Source organism: Engraulis encrasicolus, chromosome 2, assembly GCF_034702125.1.
Source record: "Engraulis encrasicolus isolate BLACKSEA-1 chromosome 2, IST_EnEncr_1.0, whole genome shotgun sequence".
Classification (NCBI taxonomy): domain Eukaryota; kingdom Metazoa; phylum Chordata; class Actinopteri; order Clupeiformes; family Engraulidae; genus Engraulis; species Engraulis encrasicolus.
In genome coordinates, this window is record NC_085858.1 from 18673603 (window position 1) to 18699515 (window position 25913).

The 25913-nt window shown below is 43.2% G+C and overlaps 1 protein-coding gene across 1 annotated transcript; it reads right to left on the minus strand.

Annotated features, from left to right (window-relative positions):
- Nucleotides 1–705: 705 nt before the first annotated feature.
- tubg1 (tubulin, gamma 1) lies at nt 706–18878 on the minus strand. The gene is made up of 11 exons (XM_063223839.1): nt 18749–18878; nt 14930–15042; nt 11764–11931; nt 11283–11351; nt 9201–9280; nt 8443–8569; nt 8192–8278; nt 7284–7433; nt 4573–4725; nt 4094–4255; nt 706–2121 (listed from the first exon to the last, which is right to left on the minus strand). The coding sequence occupies exons 1-11, from the start codon at nt 18795–18797 to the stop codon at nt 1924–1926; spliced, it is 1356 nt and encodes a 451-aa protein (XP_063079909.1). The 5' UTR covers nt 18798–18878; the 3' UTR covers nt 706–1923.
- Nucleotides 18879–25913: the final 7035 nt, after the last annotated feature.

Consider the following 25913-nt stretch of genomic DNA (forward strand, 5'->3'; position numbering starts at 1 on the left):
TGTGTGACGTCAGACAGAGCTCCAGCTCACGCACACTGGGCTCATGTTCAGGCTGAGAAGTGAAGAGGTGGTGTAAAATAAGTGTGTGTGTGTGTGGTTGGTGGGGGTAGGGAAGCCGAGGTCTACTTTTTAAAACCGCTGCAGTGCTTTAAGAGCTCAGTGGAGCTGAGAAACGTTCCACCATCCACACCTGGACTACATTAAATGCAGTGGTTTAGACGCGCACACACACACACACACACACCACAAAGAATTATGTGTTCATGAAGCAACACAGACACAGCTGTATGAGAGAGAGAGAGAGAGAGAGAGAGAGAGAGAGAGAGAGAGAGAGAGAGAGAGAGAGAGAGAGAGAGAGAGAGAGAGAGAGAGAGAGAGAGAGAGAGAGAGACGCACAGCACATATATTTCAGCCTCCTGAGGGAAAAGAATGATTGTATAGTTGTGTATAGTGTGTGTAGGGGGATACATTAACTTAAGTAGCTTTGTGTGTGTGTGTGTGTGTGTGTGTGTGTGTGTGTGTGTGTGTGTGTGTGTACACGCAATGTGTGCGTGCAAGCTCTTTGCCTCTTCATTTCCGTCTCCAGTCTTAGTCCGGGCCCCTCTTGGGTTACATTCAGACACATCTTGTATGTGATTGCCTGAGCTATTTTTAAACGTGTGTGTGTGTGTGTGTGTGTGTGTGTGTGTGTGTGTGTGTGAAAGAGAGAGAAAGAAAGAAAGAAAGAAAGAAAGAAAGAAAGAAAGAAAGAAAGAGAGAGAGAGAGAGAGAGAGAGAGAGAGAGAGAGAGAGAGAGGAGGGGATGTTGTCTGTGAGACAGAGAAAGAGAAGGGGAGAAGGAGGGGTGTTCCAAGAAACAAAGGAAGGAAGGAAGGAAGGAAGGAAGAGAGAGAGAGAGATGATGATGATTCTACTTCTGTGAATGCTAACGGGATGATCTGGAGATTATCCTTTTTAATCCGTGGGAGTAATCTCTCAAGAGGTTATAACGCATCATAACGACAGGACATCATCTTCCAGGCAGGAAATCAATCGCCTTCCATTTACTTTGTCTGCATCAAGTCAGCTAGCTTTGCTCAGTGGCTCTACGGGGGAACTGGGCCGTCTGAAGTGCAGCTGGCCGGCTGGCTGTTTCTGAATCTACATGTTATTGAGAAGGTCCATCTACATCTATTAAGTGCTATGGAACAGCAATGGCATTTTGATCAAGTCAGACAGGTGAAGCAAGAAGAGAGGTAGCAGTGATTGTACGGTAGAGAGAGAGAGAGAGAGAGAGAGAGAGAGAGAGAGAGAGAGAGAGAGAGGGGAGGGGGGGGGGAGATGGGCAGATTGAACAAAGCACTTCACTACAACAGCAGAGCATTTCGAGGCACACATGAAAGAGAGTGAGAAAGAAGGAGAGAGAGAGAGAGAGCTCTGAGGAGAAGAGGACAGGGACAGGATGGCTGTTCTTGGATTAATGCCTCTCCAACCTTTGCTACTCTACTTTGCCAGAGGGCTTGGCTGGGACTTTTCCTTTCAGGACACTGGGGGAGCTTCAAGAAACAGTTGCGCACACACATCCACTCGTTGAGTGTCGTTTAGGGACATTGAAGGCTTCAGGACATTGTCATGAAAGATTGTGTACATGTGTGTATATATCTGTGTAGACTCCTCTTCACAAGATTCCATTCGTCTATAGGCCCACTGGATGACACACAGCCCCTGTGACTGTATGTCCATGTATGTGTATGTGTATGTGCTTTGACAGGGCCCCGGTTTGGGTGCTTTCATGTGTGTGTGTGTGTGTGTGTGTGTGTGTGTGTGTGTGTGTGTGTGTGTGTGTGTGTGTGTGTGTGTGTGTGTGTGTGTGTGTGTGTGTGTGTGTGGGCCTCCATATGGCCAAGCTTCTGTGTGTTCATGTGTGTAGGCTACGTTGTTGGTTCACTGCTCCTGTGAGCCCCAGGAGATGTAGTCGGGCCTGGTGGCGGCGCTGTACTCCTCAATGAGCTGCTGCACCACCTCGCGGGAGTTGTCCAGCTCGTCGAAGTTGTCCTTGAAGATCTCCTCCTTGCGGAACTGCTCCAGGAAGGCCTCGCGCTTACGCAGCTTGTCATACTGCCGGCACGTGCGCTCAAATAGCTGGGGGGGGGAAGAGGAAGAGAGAAAAGCAAAACATGAGGGAGGGTTATTGAGAGGAACCAGAGAAAGACATGCAGAGAGAGAGAGAGGAATGAGTAAATATAGTGAATGAAGCAGATAGGAGGAGAGAAAAAAAATAAAGATAGACAAAAAGATAAAACAAATGGATAAAAAAATACAGAAAACATGGAGAAACAGACAGAGAACGACAGAGAAAAAAACAAATGTTACATTTAGACCAAAGTCTGCAGTAGACTACACACATCTAACCAACACCCACACATGACGTGGCTGTCTGAGAAACAAGACTGAGACAAAAACTCATCTGGACCTCTGGACCTAAAAGCTGGTTGAACAGAACACTGGCGAGGCCGATGCAATTGGCCGTAATTTGGTTTTGTAACTGACTGGCTGTCTGGCACAGGGCAAGGTGGGGTTTTCCCTGCAGAGGACAAGTGACCGTTGGGAGGGAGGAGGGCATTCCCCCCTATGAGGAGTGAAACGGAGTCAGATGAGGTTAGGGTCCAATTAGTCTCGCTAACTAGACAAATAACCCACCTAGCAGCAGAACAATTTTTGACAGATATATATTGCCAGATATTGCAGCATAATTGCGATCAGACTTTGACTGGTCATACAATTGCAGAGAAGCTATTGTATAAAAGTGCTTCTAAATTGAAATTTTTGTACCGTAACACAAGGCAATTAGATTTCAAAGTTAAAAAAACTGCTCTTGTCAGCGCTTGTGCAGTGCCATTTTGACTATGCCTGTTCAGCATGGTACAGTGGCCTGACAGTGAAAATAAAAAATAAAATGCAGGTTATGCAGAACAACATGATCCGTTTTATATTAGGTAAACCATCTAGGTATCATGTTACTTCAAATGATTTTAAGAAAGTGGACTATCTGCCTGTGAAATTAAGGGTTGAACAGCTAAAACTGAATCATATGTTTAACATTATTAATGGGATAGCCCCTAAGTACTTGGGATCCCAGATTGTAATGGTGCATACTCAACATGCCCATGGAACAAGAGCAAGTGTTCGCTCCTGTAAGGTACCAGCTTCAAAAAGCACAGCTCGCAGCTCTTTCTTTTATACAGGGATTATGCTATGGAATAGCCTTCCACTAAATATTAAAATGGCAGAAACAAAAAGGTGTTTTAAACAAAGAGTTAGAGTATTTTTGTGGAATAAAGTGGAGAACTAGGTGACGTAGGAATGTGATGGCATATGTGTATGTGATATCTGTTACATGTTTTTGTTATGTCTTGTCCTCTTCCATCAGGGACCATGTTGGAAATAAGTGTTTACGCTTTTACATGTTATCCCTTGGATACCTTTTTGTCTTCCTATATCCATAAATAAACCAAACCAAACAGGTAAATTGCAGCTCCAATCACAGAGCTCTATCTGTGGAGGGAGTTTGATTTGTTTTGATCGAATCTGTGTAGTGTCGTTGGGGAGGGATGCACACTGATGACACAGCTACGCTGGCCTATTATGTGCAGTTCATCCATTTTACACCAAACTTTAGTTCCACAGCTTTACAGACTACAGACTATTCATTTCACGCCATAGTCAGAGGGTAAGCGAGGGTAAAATGTGACCAATGTGTCAAAAATCGGGTTCAGAGCCCTACCGTTGCCTAACACGGTAGGGCACTAGGTTACTATGTCAACCGCCCGGGTTTGATTCCTGCCTGTGTCATTTGCCGGTCCTTTCCCGTCTCTCTCTCCCCACTCATTTCCTGTCAATCTGTCACTATACTATCTCAAATAAAGCACAAAACCCCCCCAAAAATGTTTTTTTTAAAAATCCGGTTCAGAGGCAAGAACCCTACCACAGTTAACTTCCAACTCCACCTCTCTTGAGTACTCATGATAGATCATCCAGAGCAGCATGGATCAAATGTTCACTTCCTGAAACTGGGATTGACACCTTCGGCGGGGCGGGGCGGGGCGGGGCTTACCGATGAGATGCTGGTGTGATTGGCCATCATGAGTCCGCTGACGCGATGTGCGGAGGGCAGGTAGGGGGAGCGGCGTGACAGGGCCACCTGGATACTGGCCGGCCCCCACGGGATGAAGTTGGCCAGCTTCCTCTCCCTGATCCTCTGCAAGCTCTTATGGACCTGCACCAGGAGGGAGCACACAGAACACGCTTTCATCTGTGTCGCAAGTACACACTGTTTTATGTGGATCAAATGTGGTAAATCATATTGATATGATATCTATCATATTAATTCACAAACATTAATGGCTACAGTCATAACAACATGGACACACATTTGCAACTTCACACTTTTTTTCATAAAGGTTGGAGCAAGCTTCACCAAAACAGTTTATTTTTTCTCTTCCTCTCGGGTGCTACCGTCCACACAAGTCCTCCACACACACACACACACACACACACACACACACACACACACTACACACACTACACACGCACCTGTGTGGGGTCGACCTCCCCCTGTATGATGTTGAGGATGGCGATGTAGCAGTGGTTGGTCTGGCGGTCTCTGCCTGTGGACACCATCACGTTCTTGGGCTGCAGCAGCCTCCTCATCACGTCCAGCACCGTGGTCTTACGCACACTGGTCACCTACAGCAGGGGGAAGAGAGGAGGTGAGGTGAGGTAGGGAACACACACAGACAAGACCAGTTGTGATGGAGTGACCATCACTAGGGTTATGGGTGTGTTCTGACTGCCACGCCAATGAGCCTGGCTCTCTGGTGGAGCGGTCAGAGTCCCAGTTTATTAACCCAGAAGGTTTCTGGTTCAAGTCCCAGCTGGGCAACTCTACTCCCCTTCGCTACACTGGTTAAGTGGAAAGGGAAAACAAGTACCAATGTGTCAACGTGTGTGTGTGTCAGAGGTCGCGTTAACCGACAAATGTCCGTCATTGACGGATTTTTTTGAAGGATGACGGAAAATTCTGAAGCCTGTCCGTCATTTTGACGGATCAATATTCAGGGTGATGATAAATAAATCACAAGTTTAAGTAGGCCTACGCCTCTATCGAGTAGAGCAAATATGCATTTCAATTAGGCATAGTTGTCAGCGCAGATAATTTCATGCTACTATCGTTTGCCTTTCTCCCTCTCTCCCTGCTTGTCATACCATGCGCCGCAGCTGGCCTGTGCGGCTGGCTGCAGCAGAGCGCGCGCCTCTGCACTTGCTCAAAATAATGAATTAAAATAACTAAGACGTTGCCACCATACACGTGTGACTTCGACTTTAAGATTCAGAACTATGTGTAGACCTAGGCCTACTACATTTACCGACTATCTGACTTTCTGCCAATGACGAAGTTGTCCCTCTATCGCCCTTCATAGAAGCATTCTTTCATAACTCCTCGCTTGCGAATAGCACGTTTGCTAGCCAGAACCTTCACTCAAAGGCAACGCAGGTCTAAAACGGCTTCAGGACATTAACTAATAAAAACGACGGATATTCAAGAACCTAAATAATACCAGGCAACGCGACTTACAACTTGGCAAACGTTGCCAGAAACGGCTAACCTTCTCTCATTTCCCATTATAGGCGATATGTTTTTTATTCAGACAACTTTACCGCGCTCCCAGAGCCAACACATAAGCCGATGGGGCTACGTATGAGAGGCTCCCTTTACCGTCGCTGACATTTTTCAACAAAGTTTTGCGAAATCTGCTCGTCTTCCTGTTGTAGGCTTCAGTGCCTTTATCTACTGTCTGGGCTACACCTTTCTGCTTCAAGACGGCTTTCCTTTCCATTGTGCATGTGAAGTCCAACGCGAATATTATTTAACACTGCGCCTTCGTATTACAATCGGTGCATTAATCAGAGCAAAACGAGTGACTGACAGCTGATGGATAAAGCCCTGCACGCGTCTTTTAAAAAAGTGCTTGTGGTGACCATAGCGCTGAACACTGAAGCAGACGTGCGTCATGAGATATATCTGCAGCTTTTTAAACAGTGCAATGAGGGAGGCAGAGAGAGAAAGTGGACAGCAAAATTTACTCCATCCTTGAAGTTGGAGAATGAATGTCGAGTGAAAGGGGGTGTATTCACAGCGGTTTACTCTCAAGTGGCCGCAATTGCGCATGTGTTGTTCTCGGTGCGGGGTCGCGACCCCCCACATTGAGAAAGGAGGTGGAGAGTTTAAAAAATAGGCGATGACGGATTTTGTTCGACCCTGTCCGTCAAAATGACGGACTGTAAAAAAGTCTAGCGCAACCACTGGTGTGTGTGTGTGTGTGTGAACATTGCAGTTGGGATATTGGGTAACACTTTATTTTAGGGATACATGTATAAGCACTAATACATACAATGTTCCTGTATAAGTAACTTGTAAGGCATGTACAAAGCAAAATCAAACATTTGTTAGGCATGTATTCGCAAATGCCTTGTTCATGCACAATGAGGATTTACTACCAATTTAACCTTAGTAAGGACCTAGTAGGCCTTAGCATTCTTAGTACATGCCTTACAAGGTACTTATGCAGACATTAACATTGTATGTATTAGCGCTAATAGATGTGTCACTAAAATAAAGTGTTCTCGGATATTGTGTTATACAAATTTGATGGATTGACGCAAGGGCAAGCTGTAGTTGCATGCCACATGTTCTTAGAAAGACATTTTAAGAAAACATCAAACACAGTATACAGTTTAGTCACCAAATACCATATTTTAGCACAGTCTCAAAATTGTCTCTCAGAATCACATAAAAAGGGGTAGTGTGCTGTCAAGGAACACACAGTGGAATGCAAAGACAAAAACCAAACAAGTAATTATAGTAAACAACCACATGTCATCTGACTGTGCTCTTACAGCAAGAAACCGGCAAAGCGATCATAAATCCACACACCTTTTCATTTCAACACAAATATTACAGTATGCCCCCACAGAGATGAGGAGGGCATGGGTATAATTTTAGCATTTAGCAAATGGGATAATAAAACACTTCTCACTCTTGACTCTTTATTCTCAGGTTCGTTTGAAAAGGCAACCCCCATTACCAACAGGGGGAGTAACTTGAAAAATAGAAATTTGGTGACTCAACTTTTCCGTTGCCTGTTTTTCCTGTGGACTCCTCATATGGGTTCCTATCCACAAACATACACACACCATCCCTGGCATGTACACACGTAAACACACGGGAAGGAATTCTCACTCACCGATTGGTCTGTGGTGAGCGGAGTGTAGCCAGTCATGAGGAAGTGGAGGCGGGGCGTCGGGATGAGAGAGGCGATCAGACCAATGAGGTCGTTGTTCATGTATCCCGGGTAACGCAGAGTTGTTGTACTGGCAGACATGATTGTGGAGACCTGGGAGAAGGATAAAAAAAAAGTTGTTAAATTGCTCAACTAAGGGGTGGAGGGGGAGAGAGAGAGATAATTCATCTCATTACTGACTTTAAAAACATTACATTACACTTAGCAGAGGCTTTTATCCAAAGTGACTAACCGTTATTTTGAATACAGGCTACTGATATTAGGATATTGTGTTTACAATTACAAATACAAATTTGATGGATTGACGCAAGGGCAAGCATGTTGCATGCTGCATGTTCTTAGAAAGAAATTTGAAGAAAACATCAAACACAGTATACAGTCTAGTCACCAATACCATATTTTAGCACAGTCTCAAAATTGTCTCTCAGAATTGTCTCTGTCAAGTCCTTGAACCAATGTGGGTTTAAGTGCTTTGCTCAATGGCACCTCAGCCATGGAGTGAGATAGGGAGTGAAAGGGGGGGGGGATTTGAACCTGCAAATGGGATTTGAACCCTCTGAACTTAAGCCCACCTCCTTAACCACTAGGTTACGGCTGCTCACGCAAAACAATGCTTATTGATGACTTTTTTTGTCATGCACACATACCATGCTCTACTCCTTCACACCTTCTATGCTGCACTCTGTACCTTCCCCACACTTTGTGCTGTTTATCTTCCCTTTTGTGAGGCGCTTTGGAGAAAAGCATCCACCAAATGCAATGCAAGGACCCATTTCCTGTGGCTTGCACTGGTGTACTGTGTAATGAGGAGAAGAGTGAATGTGGGTGGACCGTAGGTGGCCGGCTCTTACCAGCTGGTTGATCTGTGAGAAGGAGGGATTCTGGATGTGCAGTCGATCTGTGGCAATCCTGTTCAGTGCTGTGTTATCTAAGACCACCTGAGAGAGAGAGAGAGAGAGAGAGAGAGAGAGAGAGAGAGAGAGAGAGAGAGAGAGAGAAGAAAGATGGAATGCATTGTATTTTTATTTCTACACAGAACAAGAAGTGAAAAAGTAGTGTATGATATTATTTAAGTATGTGTGTGTGTGTGTGTGTGTCTTACCACACAGTCGGCGTTCTGTGTCAACCTCTTGAGAGTGAGCAGTGAGTTGTAAGGCTGCACCACCACATCACTCATCTCGTCCTGGTTTGGGAAGACAGAGTAGGTCTGCACCAGCTTCTTAGGGTACCTGCACACACACACATGTAGCACAAGGAGACCATCAGAGGCGGAACAACCATACACGGGGCCCCCGGGCAAAACACTGACTGGGCCCCGCATATGGCCTGCCAAAGTCATGAGGGCCCCTGCCACCAATTCGGGAGGGCCGTGGGCACCATATCAAAGGGGACTCCCCATCACATGAAGGGGGTGAACTGGAGAAATGAGTGTGGTACATATGTATGGTGGAAGCCTGCAGTGCACAGGATGCCTCTCCTGAGCATTCAATGTGACCCTCAGCAGAGGGCATGTTCTTGGATGTGGATATGTGTGTGTTTGAAATTACACTACGTACGTACGTACGTACGTACGCGCGCGCGTGTGCGTGCGTGTGTGCGTGCGTGTGAGAGAGAGAGAGAGTGAATAAGTGCATGCGTGTGTGTGTGTGAGTGAATGAGTGCGGGTGTGTGTAAGTGAATGCGTGTGTGTGTGTGTGTTTGTGTGAATGAGTGCGTGAGTGTGTGAGTGTGCGAGTGAGTGAGTGTGTGTGTGTGTTTGTACCTACATACAAGTGTGTGTGTATGTGCTTGCGCACACATGTGCGTGCATGCGTGTTAGGGTGTGTGTGTGTGTGTGTGTGTGTGTGTGTGTGACCTTACCTGTCATTGAGACGTTCCAACAAGTAGGAGCCAAGTCCAGAACCAGTTCCTCCAGCAATGGAGTGGCACAGCACAAAACCCTAAAGACACACAAACGATTACTGTTAGTGTGTGTCAATGTGAGAGTGAATGTCAATGTGTGTGTGTGTGTGTGGGTCAAAGACGTCCAACATGTCCTTCAGGGCAACGGATACTTTTGCTGACTTTAAATGCAAAAAAAGATTATTTTTTTGGCTTGGCTTTCATGCATTCACTTTCCAAAAAATTGTTTTGAAATTTCATGTTTTTCACAGTTACAGTAAGCAAAAGCATCTGTTAGCACTGAAGGACAGTGTCACGTTGGACGGCTTTGACCCGTGTGTGTGCGTGTGCGTGTGTGTGTGTGTGTGTAAAACAAGGTGTGTGTTAGCGCACCGGTACTGGTGACCTGAACTACTGCTCCTCCTCATAATTAGAGCGTATAGTCAAGTATTTATAGCGAGGACTGTTCTACTGACCTTCTTTCAAAAGGACACGAACATACACACACACACAGGGACACACTATTCACGTGAAAGTACACAGTTCTTCTAGCCCACTACAGTCCTGTACCCGCAAAGGTACACATTACTCCTGTGGTGTGTACGGTATATTCTCTCTCTCCCTCTCAAACACACACAATTTGCCAACCCACACCGAATTTGCACATACACAGTTGGCCAACCCCACAGGTGCACTAAATGCATGCACACACACATGCGGATGCACGCACAAGCATACACGGACATGCATGCACGCACGCACACACACACACACACTCTCTTACACACACACACACACACACAGTACACACACACAGTACACACACACAGCACACACACACAGCTCTCTCACACACACAGTACACACACACAGCACACACACACAGCTCTCTCACACAGCTCTCTCACACAGCTCTCTCACACAGCTCTCTCACACACACACACACACACACACACACACACACACACACACACACACACACACACACACACACACACACACACACACACACACACACACACACACACACACACACACACACACACCCAGCGTGCGTGCATGCTGACCAGTCGTGGATCCTAAATGAGTGGGGCGGTATGGTAATTACCTAGCGGGGCCGCCCTGCCTTGCGTTCTGGGTGGGGAGTGGACTCTGCTGTTTTAGAGGGTGGAGACCTTTTAATAGCCGTCAAATGACACCCTCCTAAGGGGTAATGCATGCCTCTACACCGAACGTGTGTGTGTGTGTGTGTTAACAGGGTGTGTGTGTGTGTTTCGTGTGTTAACAGTGTGTGTGTGTGTGTGTGTGTGTGTGTGTGTGTGTGTGTGTGTGTGTGTGTGTGTGTGTGTGTGTGTGTGTGTGTGCCTGTGTGTGTGTGTGCGTGTGCGCGCGCATGTGTGTGTGTGTGCGTGTGAGAGAGAGTGAGAGTGTAACACTATACATTTTGTAGTTTTACGCAACCAGCGCCTAACTGATTTGCGTAAGCGTCCCGACTAAAAAGAAGGATGGCGTAGATTGTTATTTTTTTCTCTTCACCCCCGTCTTTCATCTTGGGGATATTTCAGTAAATGACGTGACTTTTTAATCACAAGACATCCGCATTTAGGAACTCGCTGCATAACCCCGTTCCCACACCGTCTCGCCCTGTGAACACAGTCGCCTTGAGCTTACACAGGCGGGCTGCTAAACAGTGTGAAACAAATAACATAGAGCAGGAACAGAGGCGGTCTTGAGGCCACGGCACTTTTGAAGTAGTGCAAAGCTGCTCTTAACTGTGGCCGATATATGCCTGCTGTTTTTAGGCTAGTTCCAAATAAGAAAGAACTATCCTAATATAATAATCGGGGGGGTTTTCAGTAATAAGACAAAAGAATGCCTCAGACTTTCCAATTTTCAATGCCTCTGTGTTTTTTTTTTTAAAGCTAGACAGGTGCATCGATAATTAACAGTTCCAAACACCAAGTCCCTTGACTTGAATTATTTGGCCAAGCCCTTGCTGAAACTGCATGGGAAGTGATGCGGTGGTGTGGCCATCTGGTTGACGGGTGTGGCGTACTGTACCTCCAAGCTGTCGCTGCCATCCGCCTCTCTGTCAATGATGTCAAAGACGTCCTCGTGGATTTTGTCTCCCTGTGACACACACACACAGACGTTTTAGCCATTTGACAAGCACAGACATGCCTTCAGCATAACCATTTATTATTCACAATTAGGTGTGAATCCTGAATAGGGTTGTAAGAGGTGTGACATGAATGTACGTAGTGTGTGTGTGTGTGTCCAACACATCTGGTGCCAATGAAGTAATGTGAGATGTGTTACTTGGGACTACACAAGATAAACATGAGCAAGTCCCATTGTGTGTGTGTGTGTGTGTGTGTGTGTGTGTGTGTGTGTGTGTGTGTGTGTGTGTGTGTGTGTGTGTGTGTGTGTGTGTGTGTGTGTGTGTGTGTGTGTGTGTGTGAGAGAGTGAGTGAGTGAGTGAGTGAGTGAGTGAGTGAGTGAGTGAGTGAGTGAGTGAGTGAGTGAGTTGTACGTAACCCACCTGAGAGAATCCGCTGGCCCAGTTGTTCCCTGCACCGCCCCCGTGCTCTGACAGGTAGATGTTCTCGGGGTTGTAGAGGTTGGCGTAGGGCGAGTTCAGGATGGAGTGGATGACTCGAGGCTCCAGATCCAGCAGCACGGCACGGGGGATGTAGTGCTCGTCATCAGCCTGGCCAGAGACAATGCAGACAGAGAAGAATGTAAAATAGCTTTGGCCGGTTGCACATCCAACAACACACACACACACGCACACACACACACACACACGCACACGCACACACACGCACACAGTTCTTCCTTGAGGTAGAATTCTGCAACTTGTTTTAGTCATATTACTAGCCGTCATGGGATTCTGTAAGTAGTACATGAAGTAGTCCATGTACAACTTCCAAAATCCCAGAATCAAGGCTTCACGTATGTCAACAGGATAACTTACAAATGGCAGCTTTCAAATATTTTCTTACAAACAGATCTCAAGATTGTCGTCATAACACAGTGACCCCAGTATTAATTAGAGGTGCTCCGATCACCATTTTTTGGCCCGATCACCGATACCGATCACCAAAAATCTTTATCTGCCGATTACCGATCATTGCCGATCACAAAAATGATTTCCTATTTTTTTAATAGCCTATTAATTATCCTTATTGAATACCATTTCTGCCCATAAACCAATCAATCTTAATTTGCACATGTCTATTATTAGGCTATTATTATTAGGCCTATTATTTTTATTTTTATTATTATTATTATTATTATTATTATTATTATTATTATTATTATTATCTTTCAGACTAGTGTTGGTAATACAGTCTACAGTATTAATCAATGTATAAGTTATTGCATAGAATAACTAAACTATTTAAGATTGAATTGAAACTGAAACATTACATCAAATAGTCTTCCACATACGAGAAAAAAACAACCTGTCGCTTTAAATGAGCAGCCTCGTGAGGAGAGCCCCTCCCCTCTCTGTCACCGTCCACAGTTGCTGTGCTCCACTACCGTTCTGAATCTCTCTCAAGTTTTAACCACATCTGTCGCCGTTTGGTGTTTCAGCGACTATCAAACTAATCGACTGACTGCCAATTACAACTTTGAAAACAATAATTGACATGTTTGTGCTGACAACGTGAAGTTGTCGCGTGCTGACCGAGGCAACTACACAGGTTATAACGTAAAATGGCTCACTGGCGAGTACTCAATCGCAAATTACATTGTCAGGTAAACGGCGCATGGATCGGAAAATCAGATCATTGTTGATGCAGATATGGTTATGAATGGTGGAAATGAAGGGGGGAATGGCGAAAAGTTAAAGACAAACAAAGATGCCTTCTTTTGGTGCAGTTGCAGTTGTGCAGAGCCAGCGCCTACATGCAGCGCCAGGTGTAAAGGCAAATGGTTGCGTGAGGAATTTAATATCTCTCGATCGGTTTTTTGATCGGCATGTTTTTCCGATCACCGATCAGGCTATTTTTGGCTATTATCGGCCGGTCATGATCGGCAGCCGAGCAATCGGAGCACCTCTAGTATTAATCGTGAACACTGTAAGCATATGTGCCTAAAATATACAGCATCGATTACAGTTAGTGTGCCTGACAGCCAATGTGATACAGCTGTACACTAAACCAACTGTGTAAATATGAATCCAAGTGAGGCAAAATCAACAATAAGTGTTCTGCTGCAAAAGATTCTCCTTTTCAGATAGCACATGACTTTACCGATGCTGACACACTCTAGAAACACCTTAATGAGGATGAGTGCTGCCCTGCTAAATCTGATATGACAGACAGACATAATTGTGGCCTAACATGCATTAGACTCCTCCAGACTGCTGCATTTCAGGTTGTGATTTTGCACCATCTGGTGGAGAACTTGAGTATTACAGGAGTACTGCATTAAAATAGAACACAGCCCAACATCAGCAGCAGGCCACTGTGTTGCACTGACATACAGTAAATGGTCATGCAGGTCTAGAAAAAGACATTGGCTGAGGTTAACTGGTGTTTTTAATTCCGAATTAAATAGTTTGGTCGAGTTTACTTTTATCTTTCATTTAATTCCGAAGTGTTTACATGACGTTTTCAAAGTGGAATTAACCTTTATTCAGAATTAAAGTGAGTTAATTCGGAATTAAATGTCTCATGCAAACGTAGTGATTGTGAATTCTACACGCATGAGAAGAAAACGCTTGCTGACAAGCTGTACACAGTCAAATCAAAATTTTAAAAACATCTGCACATCTGGAATGTACTGGACATCAGGACCTTGCCTCAAGGCCCGATCCATCATATTAGGCTTTTCAACATCATGCAACACCAGAGAGAGAGCGAGAGAGAGAGAGAGAGAGAGAGAGAGAGAGAGAGAGAGAGAGAGAGAGAGAGAGAGAGAGAGAGAGAGAGAGAGAGAGAGAGGGAGGGAGAGAGACAGGAAGCGGGAGGGGGGTAGAACTGTGCCAGCAATAGGGAATTGTTTATACTTTTATGGACATCAAAGTTTAAATATATTGAAATTGCAAGAGAAGAGCTTTCAGTAAATATCTACACAGTCAGCTGGCGGCTAACTGGTCTCAATGTTAACAGCTAGCTTGGAGGTAAAATTTGCACTGCCATACCCAGAGAACGGTTGAAAGTATAGGAGAACGGTAAAACCCTATTATTTTTTTAACTCGAGGGAAGATGTAAAATAAGCTCATTTCCAAAAAAATGGGACAGTATCACTTGCTTGGATGGGGCAAAGAGAGGTCACTGAGCTGCTCAATACCATCCCACCACAGTGAGGGTAAAAGTGTCAGCACTAGTGAGCGTTTTATGAGTTTTGATCACCGTAGCCTAGAGACGGTCCAACAGTTATCACATTCAGTTGCTTTATATGGAAACAAAGACATAGAACTGACAGTTCAATGACAGCTTGCAATGCAACATACTCAGATGCCTTGGTATTTTAAGACTTATCTCGAGTTACTCACAGACCAAGTAGCATTTTGTGGTACTACGGGCAAAAAAAAAAACATTGGGTCAGTACAAGTGCTATGCATGTAGTTCTACTCCCACTGAAGTGGATGTGCAGCTGCTGACCAATTTGTGGTGCTCAGTTTTTATTTTGTGGTGCTGTGCCACATAAAAGTCTATATATGGGATACACTCCTGTACTCATTCATTCCTTACCTGATAGAAGAACACATCTTTTCGATCCGTGCCCTCTGTGGCAAATTCCTCCACGATGCCCTCCGGACTGATTCCATGTTCAGCACACAGTTGCTTCCAGAACTCAAATCCAACTGTACAAGAAGCACAATTACAATCCATAAATCATTATGTCAGCTTAAAATATGTAAATATATGTAAAATATGTAAACAACAATAATAATAATAATAATAATAATAATAATAAAAGTAAATATATAGCACTTTGTATCAGTGGCTTGGTGATTGTACTAGGGGGGGGTGTAAATACCAAATACCACAATAGCCCTGATTTTCTGATGCTACCACATGTTTGAAACACCGCTGTGTAATTTTTTTGAAAAAATCTTCCAAAACCCCCCCCCTACCCCAGAAATTACTTTTCCCACCCAAAAACATGCGTTTTTCGCCTATTTTGTCAGTATATCCACAGTTATCCAAGAACTACACATGAGTATGTTCATGATTTCCCATTTAATAGTCTAAAATGTGTGATGCTATATCACAGTAGAACTTTGAGCTATATAAGTACAATGTCAAGGTCATAATAGAGGTCAAAGGTTACAAAATATCGATTTTTAAGGGGAAAATACGTGCTTTTCAACTGCTGTTCCAGTACAATGCACTAATTATTTCCCATATTAGCAATTTTATGGTCTTACATGTGGCATAGCATATCACAGTTGTACTTTGAAATATGCAAGTGCAATGTCAAGGTCATAATAAAGGTCAAAGGTTACAAAATATCGATTTTTAAGGAAAAAATTGTGTCATTGGGTTGCTGACCCAGTGCAACACACAGATTATGTTCATAATGGTCCATTTAATGATCTTAGGTCTTTGAACTATGCAAGTACAATGGGTCAAGGTCATAATACAGGTCAAAGGTTACAAAATATTGATGGGGGGTGCTATTTTCAAACCGTTTTTCCAGAAAAAACAAATGTCAAAATGATTAAACCTGTAATATTAACACACTTTTGATCTAGCTCTTGACTTTTCTAATCATAAATATTGCTAATGTGTCACAATAATGTGGTTTAAAGAACGAAAGGGACCTAAGAGACAAAGGTCAAGCAAGTTGGATGACCCAAGTGAAAACGATAAATCAGTTAACTTTATGTGCATCGCACCAATTTCAAATCAGATCTACATGTTGCTACTATACTTAGAAAATTGTAATGTGTGTTATTCAGGGACAATACCCTCTTCCATCATAACTGAAGTTTCACATGTGAAGAACAATTAACAACAACAGCATCAATGTTACCAATGGTGAATATGCCTTTCTTGATGTTTTTTGGTTCATGCAAATTGCTCTTTGCCTCTTTGTAAGCATAGGCTTCACTTGTGGATACCAGGCCCTCAAACAGACTTCATGAAGACTATTTCTGACCAGTTGAGCAGAAACATACACATCAGTACCCTGCAAACCTCATTTTCAGGGCTCTGGCAGTGCTTTTCCTGTGCCACCTGTCCCAAGGAAGGAGATGGTGATCCCACTTCCAAGTTTTAAAACCGTTCTAGTCTCCTATACGTCCCCTGGTGTAACTGTATGTCTCTTGACATCTCGTCCATGCTCTGAACACTCTGCTTCTTCACAGCACACATTGATGTGGTATCTTGGATGAGTAACAGCTGAGCAAATTTAGTGGATGATAGACTCCAGGGCTGGGACATTGAAAACATGCATGTGACCAAAAAACAGCCAGAAAGGATGGAAAAAGAGAGATAGGCTGTGCCATCACCTACAGGATAACTCTGTTTTGGGGCTTGTTTATATTACCTTTACCATTTCTACCCACTATTTGTTAAAAATTTGCACAACAGTAGTCAAATGGACTCACAGTGTTGCTTCCTAACTGGACAGGCTGATATCACAAAAGTGATCCACACTGATCATTGTGACATAAAAGAGACGCACAGAGCCTATGTTTCAACCTTATTGTCCTCAAATTTGTAATGACCAAGTCTTCATCTCTTATCTCTTAAGGCTCTCATGTCAATGTTGTTATGATGTAGTTGAGTCATTCCAGCAAAGTCTGATTGGGTCTGAACTGATCATGGAATGTAGGTGGGCGCACATCTTTACAAAGAGGCTATATTCCATGATCCGTTCACATGATTTTTAAGCAATTTTGATCACTTTAACCCTCAATATAACCTAGAAATAAGATATTGCATTGTGTAAAATATTGGCATAACACATAAGTAGCCATTTAAGTGCCCTTAGTTGACTTTCTACAATGAAACATCAAAAATAGGCATTTTAAACCATTTTCCTGACCTTTGACCTGAAGTAGGACTGGCACTACACATTTTGCTGCTCACTTACAGTATGGCATGGTACATGAAATACAGTCAATAGCCCAGCATGACCATATTTCTATTCTGCACTCCATAAAAGATGGGGAACCATGGAAAAATGGTAGAAAATAGGCATTTAAGACCATATTGATGACCTTTGACCTTGAATATGACCTTGAAATTTGACTTTTTTTTGCTCAAAGTACACCTCCGGCATGGCATGCCACATGAAATGCCATTAGATGATCCAGCATGGACATATTTTTACTCTGTACCTCATAAAACATTGGGAACTATAGACAATTAGCACAAAAACAGGCGTTTTGGGGGTTAAAAAGTAATTTCTGGGGTAGGGGGGGGTTTTCGGGCTTGATTTTTAAAATTTTTACATCAATGTATTCCTAAGACATGGTAGCATTAGAAAATCTGGGCTAAAGTTGAATCTGAACATTTTCATCAAATAACACCCCTCCCTAATTGTACCTGAACAAGCATCTTTGAAAACAAATGTACAGTTCAGATGCACAGTGCAATGACGTTGCATGATACAATCGGTAGGCTGTGTTGATGTCAATTAATGAATCAATAATACAATTATACAAATTAGCATATACTGTACATGAGCTGAACAAAGTTATGTTAGATGCATCTTATAGTGCATGCAGAATGCATGCATAAGCCGAAATGGCCCACTCATAAAATCAATAGAAAGGTGTTGTCATGCATAACAAGAAAAACAGTGTGATAAGGTCATGCTATAACTTATTCATAAGCCCCATAAATAAGTTAAGCAGTTCTCCGAAATCGATCTAATGCTTAATTTAGCAACAACTAAGTATGACACCTGAATACAGTTAGTTCTACATGCTATCCACCCTATGAACAACTTGCATTCAGGCAGCCTTGATACGGGACCCACTAGTTTGACGCCCTCTCGGTACTTCACATGGTAATCAAACATTTCAAACAAGCGATTTAAGGTTAGGGTTAGGTTTAGGGTTAAGGTTAGGGTTAGAGTTAAGGTTAGGGTTAGGTTTAGGGTTAGGGTTAAGGTTAGGGTTATGGTTAGGTTTAGGGTTGTATGCCGTAAGCGGTAAGTACCGAAAGGGCGTCGAACTAGTGAGTCCCGCCTTGATACAGCCCTACTGGAAAATAAATAGAAATCCATCAATGTGACATCACCATCCGAAGTTAGCGTGATACAGCTACCAGCTTGCACATGATGGTCCACAGCGGACTTTGCAATTTAGTTAGCCGTGATATGGCCTTTGTCCACAACAAAACAGCGACAATCGGAAGAATGGCGATAGTTTCATCTTGGTGCTTATAATCAGAAAGGCAAATGTTCGCTCCTACCATACTTGCTAACGTTAGCTCCCTGTCCCAACTAGCCACATCAAGAAACGTTAGCTAACAGTGGCTACTACAACGGGCCTTGGTCTGCAATGAGGTTGATGAGAAAACTTGTCAACAGGATAAAAATACATTTCATACTTTGATTTCCGCATTGTCCAAGTTGCAGTGTTATGATCTCTCGTGGCATGTTTGTCCGCTCCGGGGACGACTGCAGCTGTCTGTTTTAGCGTTGCTGTCAATGGGAGCCGAGTGTCGTCGTTTGACTCGCTTCCCGCTTCAACAACACAAATGCCGCAAAGTGACTTGTTTTCATACAGCGCATGCTCGCTGCCAGGGGAGCGTTCACCGACAGAGCATGGAAATAATGCACCATAGGCTTTCTTCTAGCCAAATGGGTATGATGAAAGTGCCTAACCTGCAGTGAGGCATGAACAAACTTTACTTTTTCACGCACTAAAATTTAACCACTATAGAAACCTTGTTTCCATTGAGTGACAATGATCAGTTAGGCTACTTTACTCTCCTCTGAATGCATTCTTTAGGCCAGCCTTTAGACCCTTTCCACATGAAGTAAAGTGACCCCTATCCCAACAATCAGTATTGGGGGCCATGAATTGGACAGACATGAGACATGGGGGCCGCTAGGGGGGAAAAAGTGGTACAGATTCTAAGGGCCCAAGCACTGATAGGGGCCCTTAAGGGGGCCCAATCACCGAGAGGGGCCGTTAATGGGGCCCAAAATTCAAATCTTTCTTGGGGCCCAGCATTTCTGGCAGCGCCCCTGGACATGAGACATACACGGAGTAGTTTAAAATCACTGTAGCTGATGCAAAATGATCATGTCACTGGCTAAAATTTAGGCCTACTCTCAGAGAAATGTTGGGCCCTGTGAAAGATTCGAATTTTGGGCCCCTTAAGCCCACCTGGTAGGGGGGGGCACTCGTCATTCCGACATAGCACCATTCCAGGGGTGGAAAGTAACTAATTACATGTACTCAAGTTACTGTAATTGAGTACTTTTTAGAGCAGGGGTCCCCAACCTTTCTGGGTCAGAGGGCTACCAAGGGCTACCCGAGGGCTACTGAGAGCTACCCGAGGGCTATTTTGTTCAAAATCCTCTACTGATGTTTTGACATAATTCCCAAATCACTCTAGGTTGAATGATAATTTGCTTATAAGATAAGGAAATATTCGTTATAGGCTATAAAGAAATAATTGCATATTTAAATTAAGAAAAAACATTAACTATGACTAAAATCTTGTAGTCGACACTGTTTACAAACATCCTTGAAGGGCACATCAGAAGCTCCTGGAGGGCTACCTGGCGCCAGCGGGCACCACGGTGACACCTGTTTTAGAGTAACTTGTAATTTTCTGAGTAGTTCTTGAAAGGTGTAACTTTTACTTTTACTCAAGTACATTTTGACCTAAGTAACTGTACTTAGTTACATTTGAATCCCCTCAAGTTACTGAGTAAAAAAATATTGATGGCGAAAAATTTAAATTCGGGCGGAAAAAAAACTTCCTGGCCTTGCCAAAGAACGTGAGTCTTGCCCTATGCGCGCCCTTTTCCCCTCGTCTCATTTGGAGCATCGCTGTGCGTTCATTGTCACCATCAAGTCTACTAGTCGAGACTAGGGATGTAGTCGAGACCGCTTAGTCCGAGACCAAGACATTACCAAGACCGGAGGGTATCGAGACCGAGACCAAGACCAAGACAGAACTGTCGAGACCAAGACCACATCGAGACCAAGACCAAGACCAAAAACCGAAGATCAAGACCGGTCTCGAGCGCTACAACACTAGTCGAGACCATGGAGGAGGGAAGCACCTGATGAAGAGGACACAGGTTCAACTTCTGGTGGTGAAAACCCTTGTAGTGGGGTCGTAGGCATGTGCATTTTTTCTCAGTCATTTCAAATTAGTGTTAAAGTTTGGTTTTCACTTCCAAGTTGAAGTTTAGGGTCTATAGAACAATTTGGGTTCGAGTGTCAAACACACAGATAACAAAATGGCCTGCGGGGGGCGCTCTAAAATATGTAAACTGCTATAACATTTTATTAGTTTAACCAAATTTAACATATGAGGTATGCATGGATTCAGCATCAAGAGGAAGAGCTGGTGAGCTAAGTATTTGGTTACCAGATTAAAGACACACTATGTAATAAACACACTTCTAGCCCATGGACAGCGAAATTCAGGTTTTTTTACGATAAAGGGTGGAAATGCCCTCCAAGTTGCAATGAAACATCATTTATTGTTACAATTGTTACAAGTTATTGTAAATAAAGCCTGGGATATCATTCAACTTGATTTGTTCAGAATATCCCTGAAGCACAAAGATACTTAGGATACCTATACGCAAATATGGCTGCATAAAGCCTATGTGATATTTAGCACCCAGCTTGCAACTTTGAGTTTATGAATTTAGGATCAAGAGTAACTTTTTTCAATCAAGCCATATTCTATTCACACATAATAATAAGAAGAATAATAATAAGAAGACTGCATTTTCGGAGAGACAATGCTATTAGTATGCTTGCGGCTTATGCACACACACACAGAGAGAGCTGTTGTATACACACACAGAAACACGAGGGAAAGAGATAGAGGTCTGAGTGTGTGAGTGTGTGTGTGTCTGTGTGTGTGTTTGTCTGTCTGTGCGAGAGAGAGAGAGGTGTGTGTGTGTGTGTGTGTGTGTGTGTGTGTGTGTGTGTGTGTGTGTGTGTGTGTGTGTGTGTGTGTGTGTGTGTGTGTGTGTGTGTGTGTGTGTGTGTGTGTGTGTGCATGTATGGAGATGCTTCAGGTGCCTTTCAGCATGGGTGGGTAGGGAGAGGTAAGGGTGGGATTCGAACCTGCAACCCTCTGACAGACCAACACCCTACCCAGTAGGCCACTGCCACTTACTGTATAGAGTGGCCACAGCAGCATATTAGGCCACAGTTGCCCAGGTGACAGCAGAGGTCTAAAGTTCTACAAGGCTGCATGTGTGTGTGCCCCTTTAGGCAGACCAGAACTTGGTCATGTTAGGTGCCCATAGCAACCTATTATATTGGCATATCTCTACATACTTAAAGAATCTCTGGTTTGGCAGTCAATAGCTGAGTAATATGTGCAGCCTTATTTTTGTTGTCAGATGATATTGACACACAAATGGACAACCCTGCTCTTCATGTCAAAGCTGAGATCACTTTTCTAGGCCAAATGGTTCAGTCAAAAAATGGACATATTCAGGCCTATGCGCTGAGCTGTTCACACATTTTTTTCCAAGTGAATGGGGTCACATCATAGGGATTTTAAAACTGCTCTCTCTGAAACACTTTTAAGAGTTGGCTTAAGATCTTCACACAGTTTGTATTCAGAGCCAAGACCTATCTGACAATGCCTTTACCTAGTTGATACCTAGTTAAAAACCCCAGGACAGGTCACCTCTCACTCTAACTGCCACAGTTTGTGACATCATCATCTTGACCATTCTACCATTCATTTCAATGAGGGGGGAAACTGAGGAAAAACAAGTCTGGTGAACGAATGAAAGGGGGTAGGCCAGCGAAAAATACACCACCCTGAGCCCTTTTCGAGGCTTTCGTTTTGGCACTCGAACCGGGTCTGCAACGATTCAAAGCCGCCATACTAATGAATGGCGCTGCAACGATTCAAAGCCGCCATACTAATGAATGGCGATTCCCATAGGCCGAGGTGAATGGAAAAATGTAGAATAATAATAAACTATTGATGAACAATTAGTATGTTTTCCTGCAAGCATACTAAATAAACTGTTGGAGAACAATTAGTATGCTTGCTGGGGGCAAGCAGAGGCCTTTGGCAAGCATACTAAATAATACTATAGGACTATTTCATACATGGTAGACACCATGGTAGATCATCTGCTGTTATTAAGACATCTCTGTCATCTGGGAACTGTCCATTTGTTACCAGCGCAGTTGACTGGAATGAAAACCGTTCTTATTATCTGCATTTGCCAGAAATGCCTGCCAATCTGGTAACAAATGAACAGTTCCCAGATTTGGACTACACTGCCAAAAATGCAGTAGCCAAAGATGTATTCCAACTAGGTGAAGTGCAGCTGTACTAGTAATTGTACAAATAGACCTGCCAGATCTCGGTGCAAGTGTATGAAGGCAGAGTTAAAGTGCACACCTCTGTGCAAGTGCACATGCAATTTCTAAGACTGACCACTGACTGTTTTTGTATCTGTTCTCTGTCATAGTTATTGTAGAGTGGAGTATTGGAATAAATGTTAGCCCTATGGTCTTCTGTTTGTTTTTTGAATGCAGGAAAAAATGATGTTCCCCATAGTATTTATCATTATTATTATTATTATTATTATTATTATTATTATTATTATTGATTTACTTTCTTCCAGATATAAAGTTTTTAAGTTGTGAATAAAATGATGGCTTGATTGAAAAAAGCTGGTACTCATGATCCTAAATTCATAAACGCAAAGTTGCAAGTTGGGTGCTAAATATCACATAGGCTTTATGCAGCCATATTTGTGTATAGGTATCCTAAGTATCTAAGTGCTTCAGGGATATTCTGAACAGATCAAGTTAAGTGATAACCCAGGCTTTATTTACAATAACTTGTAACAATAAATTATGTTTCATTGCAACTTTGAGGGCATTTCCACCCTTTATCTTAAAAAAGCCCGGATTTAGCTGTCCATTGGCTAAAAGTGTGTTTATTATATAGTGTGTCTTTAATCTGGCAACCAAAAACTTACCTCACCGGTTTCTCCTCTTCATGCTGAATCCATACATACCGCATATGTTAAATTTGGTTTAACTAATCAAAAGTTATAGCAGTTTATATATTTTAGAGCGCCCCCCGCAGGCCATTTTGTTATCTGTGTGTTTGACACTCGAACTCAAATTGATCTATAGACCCTAAACTTCAACTTGGAAGTGAAAACCAAACTTTAACACCAATTTGAAATGACTGTGCCTAATACGACCCCACTATTGGCCTAATGGACCAATTATTTATTTTCAAACGCACGAGTGGAAATAGCTCAGCAGGGTTGCTCTATAGGCTACGGGCGAAGAGGGCAAGACTTTCAGCTGAGAACTTTGAAAATCAGCTCCTGCTGAAAATGAACAAAAGCTTTGTGAAGTTTTAGATTATGGTTTTGTTATTGTTACAGCCGCCATGTTTTCAGTTGCGTCGGTCTGTCTGTCTGTCTGTCTGTTTGTTTGACAACTCATGACTTTATGAACGGATTTGGATGAGACTTAATTTTTCAAAATGACCCAAGTGATTAAATTCTCTTGGTGATCCGGATCACCAACCTGAACCAGGACTTTTTAAAAGATTGATCACCATTCCATTACACTGTACAAATCTAAAACAAAAAAAAAGTGTAACATAGTTAAATGTTCTAAAAAACGCTTCCTTTGCGGTGGTCTGCATTCTTGGAGTTCATTTCTAGTTAAAAGCTGTATTTTGATTTTTTGGAATATTCATTAAAAAAACTTTAGTGCTGAATTTGATTCATGATTCATCCTTTTTTTGCATTAAACAACTGAAAGTAACTAGTAACTTTTACTCTCAAATTACATTGTAAATGAAGTAATTTATACTTTTACTTGAGTACATTTATAGATGGGTAATTGTACTTTTACTCTGAGTACAATTTAAGCAAAGTAAAGGTACTTTTACTCAATTACATTTTTTCTGTACTCTTTCCACCTCTGCACCATTCCGACATTACGCCATTGCGACATCCCGTCATTCCGACATTTTGGTATCAGCATTCCGACAATTTAATGTCACCATTCCGACACTTGTGGGGAGCTGTCCATGGTCATGATGCGAGAGATTGCTCGTGCGTCGGCAGCAATCATATGTGCAATGTCGGTGACCGCGATTTCCTCGGGTTACTGTTGTTCCTGGAACGACATCGCAAAGTTGGCCCTGGATCAACATCTGGTTTATCTTACGTATGTAGGTATTGGGCCTATTCTTTGTCTGATTCCAAAAATTAAAGGGCATGCCAAGTGCCGCCACGGTGGTTATGGTAGGCTATATAGCCTACGGCTCTGGTTATGGATAGGCTACAGTGGCTACTACGATGTGGAACTGTGCCTAAACCAAAACTAATTCCTAAACATAACCTGTCAGTGAAAATGTGTGTACACCAACCTAACAACATGCCAAACTATGCCTTTACCAAAACATATTCCTAAACTTAACCTGTCAGTGAATAATGTATTTTGTAACAGCATGCCACTTCTGCATGTAACTGATCTTACGCCATACTGCAGAAGACGTTACTGGCGCAAAATCTGACATAGATGACCACTCAAACCAGATGTTGATCCAGGGCCGACTTTTCGATGTTGTTCCAGGAACAACAGTAACCCGAGGAAATCGCGGTCACCGTGCAATGTCTCGTGTCTAATGTCTCCTGTATATATACGTATGCTACTTGACACATTCATTTCCCCTTGGGATCAATAAATGATACTCATACTGACTTCTACACCTCTAGAAGCCACGGGCAAAACATCCCGGATGGAGAACATTGGACAGGATGGGAGGAATGTGTTGTGGGCTGGGGATTTTAATGCACACAGTTCATTATGGGGAGGAGAAAGTACTGATAGTAATGGTCAGACTATAGAAGATCTGCTGAGTGAGAAGAATTTAGTTTGCTTAAATGATGGTAAGGGAGATTTGATGTTAAAACGGGGCGTGAGTCAGCACTGGATCTTACGCTCTCTTCAACTAGGTTGGCCCCTTTCTGTTCCTGGGAAGTGCATGATAGTGGTATAGGGAGTGATCATTACCCTGTTGTCTGTACAATAGATATTGATGTCAGACTGCGCTCAGGAGTGAGACCAGGAAGGTGGGTCTTTCAGAAGGCAGACTGGGAGAGGTTTAGTGAAGTTAGTGACCTGTTCCTCAGGTCAGTTCCAAATGCAGGTAGTGTTGAGGAAAATGAAGCAGAGGTGCGACGGAGGATTTATATGGCTGCGATGGAAGCTATCCCTAAAAGCTCAGGAAAACTATATAGGGCTGCAGTCCCATGGTGGAACGAGGAATGCGAGGCGGCTGTGAAAGTTAGAAACAGGGCCTTTAGGAAGTTGAAGCATTCGCATAATTTTCAGCATTTTATTGATTATAAGCAGGCCCATGCAGTGGTCAGGAGGGTCATTAGGCAAAGGAAAAGGGCGTACTGGAGGGATTACTGTAGCTCCACAGGAAGTACTGTGGAAATAAATGATGTGTGGAGTATGATTAGAAAAATGGAAGGTAACAGGAGAGAGTGGAATTATCC

Bases quoted from the DNA above. Each gene is read 5' to 3' on its own strand.
- tubg1 (XM_063223839.1), bottom strand. From the start codon at position 18,797: ATGCCACGAGAGATCATAACACTGCAACTTGGACAATGCGGAAATCAA. The intron at 9,281-11,282 runs GTACAGTACGCC...GTGTGTCTTTAG, and splicing joins ATGGCAGCGACAGCTTGGAG to GGTTTTGTGCTGTGCCACTC. The intron at 8,570-9,200 runs GTAAGGTCACAC...GTGTGTGTGCAG, and splicing joins TTGGAACGTCTCAATGACAG to GTACCCTAAGAAGCTGGTGC.